The sequence below is a fragment of the Aristolochia californica genome, unplaced genomic scaffold, assembly GCF_029961685.1.
Source record: "Aristolochia californica isolate CCGP_79_NKW_82.1479 unplaced genomic scaffold, dmAriCali1.0.hap1 SCAF_6, whole genome shotgun sequence".
Taxonomy (NCBI): domain Eukaryota; kingdom Viridiplantae; phylum Streptophyta; class Magnoliopsida; order Piperales; family Aristolochiaceae; genus Aristolochia; species Aristolochia californica.
The window spans coordinates 4,573,885-4,584,341 of NW_027182257.1; the positions used below are offsets into that span (position 1 = coordinate 4,573,885).

Consider the following 10,457-nt stretch of genomic DNA (forward strand, 5'->3'; position numbering starts at 1 on the left):
GTGTGACTAATTTCATTTCTTCCATCTGTGGCAAAAATAGCAGCCGCCACAATACTTTTTGCAGCTTGCTCAATTTCCCAAAGTCAAACATCACACTACCACATAATTCACAGTTAACCTGTTTTTCAAATTCTTCTACATCTCCCAAAGATTTTGATGAGAGCAAACATGAACTTCTATTCCTTTTGCTTCCTAAGAACCCATTTAGGGTAGCACACCTTCAAAATGACTCAATTATTCCATTGTAGGATGCAGATGTCATGTGGCTAAAGAACCCATTCACACAATTGGATCAGGAAGGAGATCTTCAAATCAGTTGTCATCGATTCAATAGCAGGGTATGGAACACTATCAATCCCACAAACACTGGCTTCTATTTTGGTAGATCCAGGAACAAGACAAATAACTCTCTTTGACCTGTGGTACTCTGCAAAACACAACTCCATTGGAATGAAAGAACACGATGTACTGGAAAACATGATTTCCTGCTGCGTCTTGGAAGAGTTGGGAGTGAAGGTGAGGTACCTCGAAACCCGTTATTTTGGTGGATTCTGTCAAAGTAACAGAAATCTCAGAGAGGTTATCACCATGCTTGCGAATTGCTGTCAGACAATCAACACAAAACTGGTTTGACCTGAGGACTGCACTCGAAGACTGGGAGATAATAAAAAGTTCCGAGTCTAACCCAATGCTGCCTGTTCGGTGGTATCAGCACAATTGTTGCAAAATATCGTGGAAGATCCCACCCAAAAGACTTCATAATTGTTGGTATCCTTCTGTTATATACATTTCTTGAGAGATTAGAAGATATTGCTTGAGGCCTCAGGACATGGCAAGCCATTCTGTACTGATTCCCATGAATTATAGATATTTGACATAGTAACTATACACATCAAAACCTTAGAATGCAGTACATGGCAGCTCTTTTGCAAAGTTTTCTACTTTCAGAAAATAGCAGCTCCTTTGTGAATCTTTGTACCTTTAGCAAATTAGTTTTCAATGATGAATCAGTAATCTACGATCTTTGATGTAAAGTTCCAGGAGAAAGGACAGCATATTATTTTCAGGACTTTGCCTCCTCCATTGGCTTCAGTAAAGCATCTGTCCCTGGAAGAATAAATCATTACTAGCTCCTCTTAGTCACCTGTTAGTTTCTATCATCAATTTTCATTAACCATATGCATCTCATAGGACAAGCTGGAACTGCGTTCTTCAGGGAGAAAGATGATCTTAGTCAAGAGTCATGACTTTAGAACTCTCCAAAGATATCCTTCACAGAATTCCTACCCATGTCTTGAAAGCTTGGACGTGCTCAAGTCTCCTACTTTGAGCTTCAGTCCTTGCCTGAGAAGCCTTTAGTCTCTTGTAAAGGTCCTTATGTAGCTTCAGAAACTCTTGCTTGTACTTCCCTGTATCAGCAAACAAAGAGTTTCTTGTCATATAACCTGCAACCTCTATCACTCTCTCAAAATAGCCACCTCTGATAAAATTCAGCAAAAAGCACTCAAGCAAATCTCTGTCTACAGCTAAATCTCCAGTTTCTATTCTCTTTTTGGTTTCTCCCCAAAATATTGTGATTTCACGATACATACACAAAGAAGAGTACCCATCTAACAGAAAACTAAAAGTCTGAATCGTTGGATGAAGTTTCATTTGCTTCATTTTCTGAAACACTTTCAAAGCATCCTCAATCATTTTTGCCTTGCAAAAAAAGTAAATTGAAGAGTTAAACTCATAAACCAATGCAGGCAGAGGGTCAATGTCTTCAGCTCCAATGCTCAGAAAGTACGCCAAACTTGATTTCTTTATACCGGTATAATCAGGAATGACGTTTTTATCTTGTTCAAGACATGTGGATATAACTTGCTGGTCTGAGAAATTTTTAAGCCAACCGATCTTCCTCATTTGCCTTAGAAGTACTCTGGCTTCTTTAAACTTATTTTCCTTGCAGTAAGCTGTTAAAAGCAGTTTATACATATCAAATTCCCCAGTAACTCCAGCTGATTCAAAGTCATCCAAAATGTCATGAGCAGTCTCTAGCCAACCCAACTGAACAAGATCATCAACAACATCTGAACTTAACCTGGACTTTTCTGGAATAAAAATCTCCTTCTCAATTCCGATTAAAAATTTTGATAGTTCGGTCACCTTTCGATCTCTAATATATTCACCAATGACCCTAGCAAGAGCCTTATTACCTACCACTAATTTCCCATCAACAAACATAACAAGTATATCTGAGCTGTCTGCTTCAACCGAAATATGACTGTCAAGAATGTCAGGCTCAATTTGCAGTTTTAGTCCTGTCCTTTGGTTGGGGGAACCAATGTGGACAAAATGAGGTCTTTGAAACTCATTATTTCTCATACCAAATTTATAAGAGCATTTGGTAGGTTGCCCACGTTTATAAAGATCCAGGATTAGTGCTGCTGCTGCGTCAATATCGTTAAATTTAAAGTGCAAACTCAACAAGCTATTGTAGAACTTCTGATAGAGATAATTTAAGGAGTCTGATGCCCCATCAACAAACTCCTTCAGTTGCTTTAGTTCATCTCTGAGTCCATTCCTCTCATAAATGAGAGACATTATAACAATGGACCCTGCATCAGCTTTAACCCCTATCCGCGGCATCAAATCTTCCATCACTTGTTGAGCTTTTAGAGTGGCTCCAAATCCTACACATGCATTGAGGACAAGATTAAATATAATGGTCTTGAGAGGTGTAAGCTTGGAATGCTTTCTCACAGTTGAATCATAATTTGCTTTACTGGTCAAGAAGCTCTCACTGATATCAACCAATAGATTCAATGCAAGACATGCTCCAGTCGGTGTCTTTACAATGTGAAGAAATATAGTAGCCCAGAAATCTACTGGAAGACATTTATCTTTTTCCAAAATAATTCTCAGGACTGTAGAGGCTGGAATTGGCATCTGAGCTCTAGCTAGGGCAAGAGCAAGCTTAACCAGAAAATCATGGTCCAGTAAATTGGGCTTCTCTCTGAAAATTGAGAACACTAAGCTCTGCGCTTTGCGAAGCCAGTGGGAATTTGATGAATAAATCAGTTCAACTATTAACCTGCTCAGCAAGGATTTCTCTGGATATCCGTACATACTTTTGAAGTCGTTAAACTGCCTCCAAGCATCATTCAGTTGGCGGTCCTTTAGAGAAAGTTCAAGCTTATGCAACAAGGTTGCATTAGAAGAGTCTTGCCTCAGTAATGCAGACTGAGTGATGGTAGACCTCTGTTGAATGCTCAGATTCCACTTGAGAACAGTGAGATTGTTTGAAGAAATATTGAATAGCTTCCTGGGAAAATTACCAATATGAAAAGGAGAAAGTGGCCTAGTCGCAATCCTACTCACAACTAAGGCAGTAGAACAGACACCATAAGAGATATAAAAGAAGTAAGGCACAAAGATGCCTGCTCTCATGACAGTTCAATTGAAGTATCTTCACAAAGAGTGAAAATATAGAAAAAACCTGTCATAAGGTCTATTCATAAATCCATGATATTCTCCTCTCAGAGTCATGAAATATTAGACTTTCAGGAAACACAGCTCTTCCCAAGGTCAAGAAAGGGTGCATCCCTGCCCATCCTGGAGTACTTGATCCATGACCTGTTGAAGAGCTCAATGTATTAAGCTTGAGTAAGACTCCTAATAATATAGTAACTTCAGAAGGGTATGAAAAGTTAAATAAAGCATTTCATTATACATGACTTTTCATAAGTGAAGAATTTTCCTGGAACCAAGAAACAAGAGTATCAGACACATGAGAAAGGGAAGCTCTTCCATGTCTTATGCACAAAGAAGAATAAAGAGGGCATGCCATAGGAATCAACTCCAACTACCAAAGCACCAGTTTAGTGACTCTGGCTCTCCAGACATATCAGGATTTTGAGAGACCTTATGGCACCTAAAAGTAGAACTTGAAAAAAATGGTTGCCTCGTTCGAGTTGAAAGAAAACCATAACTGCAAGGTGTCTTACCTCGGCTAAAAAGATTACTTCGGATTTTACGATAATATGTTCACAGAAGTTAAGCACATCAGACAATTGATCAATTTCATCAATATCTTCCTCAAACCCAAAACCAACGCAGAGTGCTTCAAAATGGTAGACTTCAACCACCGTATTGCCATGAATTTGATTAAAAATAACTCAGACAATAAACAAGTTGGTTAAAAATCAAGAAAAATGAAAATTTTCAGAGTGTCCAGAATGCTTGCACAATACTCCTGAGCAATGAAGTTAAATAAGCTCAGAGCTCCAGCACGGATCCACTTTATAATTAGAATTATGAATAGATGAATATCTGGCTCAATTGAACTGCGTTTGCAGTGGTTGAGATTCAGATATCCTGAAAATCCCAGCACACAAACAATTCCCAATTTGACTAATATATTCATCCAAAGTAAACACCGAATGCCTCAAAATGGTTGAACCCAACAATCTTGTTACCACGAACTTGATTGAAAATAACTAAAACAACCAACAAGATACTTAGAACGAAACTTATTTCTCTAGAAACTTACCACGAGCTCGACTACCCTTTCTCTCCTCTTTCTCTCTCGAATTCCTATCTGCGCCAACCTGATTTTCCGTCTTTAACAGCGAGTAGGAAACTACAAAATTCTCAGTGAAGGTGAGATTTTTACCTGTTTCACCTTAAAGGAGTAGTCGAAAGAACTCACCTTCGCAAGACAATCATATCCTTTTCCGGTAATTAGGTTATAAGGTCAAAAAATTTCTTTTCTAAACTACCCCCACCAATGCTATAAAATCCAGAGCGGGACCGCCCACCACTAGTTTAACCCATGTTCAATTGAATCCATCCCTATAGGGGCCTATTAGTGCACTTTGTAATTCAAGGAAAGTGGCTTCAAAAGTAAGCGGAGGTAATTCACTTTTACTCGTTTAAGTCATGAGACTAGTAAATTCACTTTCACTCAACGCTCGACGTTAAGACTAAACTAATTGAGTTGGATTTTAATAGAAATACTCATAGTATTTTATTTATTTATTTATTTATTATATTCATGAATTTTAATATTATATTAAAATACTAATTTAAGAGTGATAATTAAGATATCGTAAAAGTAAGAATTTGATCAAGTATCTAGAGTAAACATTTTTGTTTAAATATTCTATTTTTTTATAGTCAATTAAATTAATATTTTTAATTTACTTTGTAATTATTGTATTAGTTTATATAAACAAAAATCTATCTTATTCTATTATAAAATACCCTATCATAGTATATTAAATTACTAGTTTAAGAGTGATAATTTAGATATTATAAAAGTAAGAATTTAATTAAGTATCTAGACATTATAAAAGTAACCATGTTTGTTTAGGTATATTTTTTATTTAATTAATTCAATTAATTATTTAAAAAATTTAAATTATTTATCTTATTTTATTAATTAAATTTTTAAATAAAGCTATCTTAATAAAGTTAAATCTATCGTAGTATTTTATTAATTACTCATTCTCCACTTTCTAATAAAAATTTCATTATGTACACTAACAAAAGAAAGTACTTTACACTATACTTTCCATTGAGCACACTAACAAAAAAAAATAATTTATTTTCACTAAGTAATTTGCTTTCTCTTTTACTTTCCACTACACTTTCAAAGTGCACTAACCCCTCCTTATGGGTCAAAATCCGATTGATTGGACACGATCCGATGAGTGGATAGAAAGAACCATTAGAGACAACTCGATTGTCAACTGCAAGGGAGGAGTGGGATGTGGAGTATGGCTCCCTCCTCTAGTGATACTACATTACTTGCCCCTTGGAAGATTCAACTTGTCTTCCAATTTTCTCGAGAATCATATGGCCTTCCTGAGTGTGCACTAATAAAACAGCTCACTAGTGTCTTCTCTGCCTATTTCACTCTATTGGCTAATTTTCCAAACTCTAGTAGGTACACTTAACCGATGTAACTTGTTGCAATTTTGCAAGGCTAGCATTAAAGTTTCATACTCATAGGATCCAAAATGCATGCTAAGTGCTTGGATGAATGTCACCTAATCCATGGTAACACCTCTCCTTCTAGATTAAACAAGGATCCAAAATGCATGCTAAGGTGCTTGGATGAATGTCACCTAATCCATGGTAACACTTGTTGCAATTTTGCAAGGCTAGCATTAAAGTTTCATACTCATAGGATCCAAAATGCATGCTAAGTGCTTGAATGAATGTCACCTAATCCATGGTAACACTTCTCCTTCTATATTAAACAAGGATCCAAAATGCATGCTAAGTGCTTGGATGAATGTCACCTAATCCATGGTAACACTTGTTGCAATTTTGCAAGGCTAGCATTAAAGTCTCATACTCATAGGATCCAAAATGCATGCTAAGTGCTTGGATGAATGTTACCTAATCCATGGTAACACTTCTCCTTCTAGATTAAACAAGGCTAATAACACCTTTTGCTTGCTAGATGTTCGGTGAAATGCAAAAGAAACATTCGGCATTGTAGACCAATTCCAGTGGATCATCCTTAGATTTATAGCGCGAAAAATCAATTGTAGCATTCCATGGCTGAATGCTCGGTGCCTGAGACTGTTATGGTCTTGGATTAAGTACCTATGACAGGCCGGCCTTTTGGGTAGTATTGGCTACGTGCTTAACATTTGGTATCAAAGCGGGCTCCCACGTTGCGCATTCGAATCCCGGAGGGGGCAACCTCGAGTAAGGGGCGACCTAGCGAAGGGGGCGACTTGAGTGGGTCGTTGTTAGAGTAGGCCGTCGCAAGAGTGGGCCGTCGTGGATGTTGGCTCGCAAAGATGGGGTGTGATGTTATGGTCTTGGGTTAAGTACCTATGTCTTCTGCTCCTAACAGGCCGGTCTTTTGGATAGTATTGGCTAGGTGCTTAACAGAGACACCCTTGACATGCCTTGCACTATCTTTGCCTCCTAGAACCTAACTCAAGTTTGTTCCAAGCGCCCGATATCTTTCTTTTGTGAAAAACTAGTTTACCTTTCAATTCCCCTTTAATTTCGTCCAATCTATGGGTGATGGCATCCGCTTGAGTAGCCAACACATCGATCTTTTCTTTGTTGGTTTTAGGTATTGTATCAATGCAATTGATAGTCAAGAACGAAAGTAGAGTATGGAAAAAATGTCGTTATTCATTGTGTGAGTAAAGGAAGGGAGAACCTCCACTTCAAACTCATCTACGTACTGCCTCTTTCACTTCCAATCGCTAGGTCAATGTTTCTCTAATACCATTGTTGCGGTTTGGTTCAAAGTCCGCATCAATTAGAGAAAGAGAGTGAGACGTCTAGGAGAAGAGAGAGTAGTGAAATGAGAGGAGAAAACATGCCAAAGAGAAAAACACAAATTTGGGTGGGTCTAAACTAAGGTTTTGTCGTCATTCAAAGGGGGAGATTGTTGACATAGGTTGACCTCATCCATATTTTAATGACAACAAAACATAACCACATTTATGGTAATATATGCAACTCAAGTATTTCAAATGTATTTCCTTCAAGAGACACAAGATCAAGGTCTATACAAAAGAATCAGCAAATTCAATATAAGACCTCAAACTATACGATGTGTCAAGTTATCTTGAAGAAACCCCTACAAGTGAAAACTTGATGATTAGAGACAAAGTCTTTCAAAAATAGCTCAATAACTCTAATCATGTACGAGGCCAGTTACCAAACTTCAATTCTAAAGTACACAAGAGCATTGAAGCTTTAGGGCATAAAGTTTTTCAAAACCATGTTTGAACGATAAAACCGATCGAAACTTGCTAAAACCCTTAGTCTTGTTTTTGCCATGATTAAAACTCAAATTTGTACTTTGGCATATCAATCATCGCAGATGCAATATGGCAAACTTATAAAGCATAATCAATCATTAGTTTTGGCATGATCGATCAACCCGAATGCTGCCATGTGAGGTTATAAAGCATGATCGATCATCCCGAATGCTGCCATATGAGGTTATAAAGCATGATCAATCTTACATTGCTGCATGACCGATCATCTTGAACACTGCTTAACAATCTCTACAAAGCATGATCAATCAATGTGTATTTTTAAAGATTAAAAACTTGTTGATTGATGTCCTGATCGAATAACAAGCTTGGGGAACTCAAAAAATATAGTTCTTGTCATGGTTGATTTGTCCACTAATAGATCAATACTTTTTGTAGTTTTTTTTTTTGTAAATAATTAAAAAAATGGCTAATTTGGTTAGGAAAGTTATGGTGTTTGTTTTGAGTAGGACAAAATAGCACATATAAGAAACCATTGCTTGAATATTGAAGAAAGAACCTCATTGTCAAGCAAGGATCCCAAGAACAAGAAGAAGATGGTCTTGATCTCGGCTTGGGATGCAATTGAGGAAGACATTTTGCAAATGGGTGTTTACTGTGAAACACAATCCGGATGGGTCCGTGGCTCACACTGAAGGCTCGCCTCGTTGCTAAAGGCTATACACAGTGTTATGGCATTGATTATGAGAAAACTTTATCTCCAGTAGCAAAATTGAACTCGGTACGTGTGTTATTATCTTTGGCAGCTAACTCTTCCTGGCAGGTATATCAACTTAATGTCAAGAATGCCTTTCTGAATGGGGATATCAAAGAGGAAATTTATATGCAGCAACCACCTGGGTATGTGGTTGAACGGGAGTCCGTATGTTGACTCAAAAATTCTCTTTATGGTCTGAAACAGTCTCCTCGTGCATGGTTTGAAAATTTTAGCCAAGCACTCATACGCACTGGATTTCACAGATGCTCTGGAGATCACTCTGTATTTATTAAAGACACAATGAAGGGCAAGTTGATTTTGGTAGTATATGCTGATGATATCATTATAATCGGTAGTGATCTCGTGGGTATCCAGACAACAAAAGAAAGGATATGTGCTGAATTCAAGACAAAGGATCTCGGACTACTCAAATATTTTCTGGGCATTGAAATACTACAATCTAGGCATGGAATTATATTATCTCAAAGGAAGTATGTCCTTGACCTACTGGAGGAGACCAGAATGATGGGATGCAGACCAGCAAAAACTCCTATGGAATCAAATACAAAATTATGTGCCAGTACTAGAGAAGAGGTAGAGATGTCGAAAAATATCAAAGATTTGTGGGAAAACTTATTTACCTCTGTGTAATGAGGCCAGTTATTTCATATGCAGTCAGCATGGTAAGTAAATATATGCACACCCCACAACTCAGTCATTGGCAAGCCCTAGAAAGGATATTGCAATATCTGAAAGGAGCACCAGGAAGAGGGCTCCTCCATAAAAATCATGGTCACTTCAACATCGAAGGATTCTCAGATGCGTACTGGCCCGGATCCTCGGATGACAGAAAATCTACTTCAGGATATTATCCAATAGTTGGAGGGAACTTGTTTACATGGAGAAGCAAGAAACAGAATGTAGTTACACAGTCCAGTGCAGAAGCAAATTATAGAGCCATGGCACACACAGTTAGTGAGCTTCTATGGATCAGATATTTTCTTACTGAACTGGGATTCTACAACGAAGCTTCTATGAACCTATATTACGATAATCAAGCAGTCATACATATCATATCCAATCCAGTCTTTCATGAGAGGACAAATCATATTGAAGTATACTGCCACTTCATACGAGAAAATTTCCCATATGGCATATTATCTCTCAAGTATATATCTACACAGAGCCAAGTTGCAGACATTCTCGCCAAACCTGTCATTCCGAAAATTTTGTCCACCATCTGTAGCAAGTTGGGCATTTACGATATTTTCTCACCCCCAGCTTGAGGGAGAGTGTTACAATGTGGGACCTACTATGGTTGCATGAGCCGATGGGACCCACCATGAGGACGTGAGAAGCCAAGATGAGTCAATACACAAGCTGGCATGAGTTGGATGACGAGCTAGAATAAGTTGGTAGAATTGAAGATTGCGAAGGACCCACAAAGATACCATGAGTTGGCATCTTTGTCCCATGAGCTGGATGATCTAATGGGACCCACAAGAATATAGCATGAGCTGTCATCCTCAGCCTAGCCAACTCGTGAAGAAGGAATTGGGAAAGTTAGTTTTTGGGTAAGTTAGAAATTGAGTAAGTTCTAAATTGAGTTGAATTATAGTTGGAAAGTGTACATAAATTATATCACTCCTCCACTATAAATAGAGGAGCTTGTATTCAAGAAAAATCAATCAAAAAGCAAGGAGTTCTCTCCTCTTTTCTCATTCACGTGCAACTCTTCTCTTCTCTTCTCTTCTCTTTAGTTTTTTCTTCTTCTCCTCTCTCTACCCGAGAGCTCTTTTCCCCTCTTCTCTTTTTCTCTTCTCTCTCCCCTTGCTTGATTTATTATTCATGGGGTCCTAAACTCAACAAGCCAGGGAGAAGAGCTTCAAGCTCTGGTTTCACCGTGAGGAAGAAGACACCAAGGAGGCTGGAAAAAAGGGGGTCATGCTCCCCTCCTC

General features: G+C 38.0%; 1 protein-coding gene across 1 annotated transcript; it reads right to left on the bottom strand.

Moving 5' to 3' along the window:
• Positions 1-4,629, bottom strand: LOC137934671 (pentatricopeptide repeat-containing protein At4g17616). Its single transcript, XM_068779136.1, has 2 exons — positions 4,535-4,629; positions 1-3,618 (listed from the first exon to the last, which is right to left on the bottom strand). Exon 2 carries the CDS (start codon positions 3,430-3,432, stop codon positions 1,273-1,275), a length of 2,160 nt encoding a protein of 719 aa, XP_068635237.1. The 5' UTR covers positions 3,433-3,618; positions 4,535-4,629; the 3' UTR covers positions 1-1,272.
• Positions 4,630-10,457: the final 5,828 nt, after the last annotated feature.

Coding starts and splice junctions, on each gene's coding strand:
- LOC137934671 (XM_068779136.1), bottom strand. CDS start 3,432: ATGAGAGCAGGCATCTTTGTGCCTTACTTCTTTTATATCTCTTATGGT.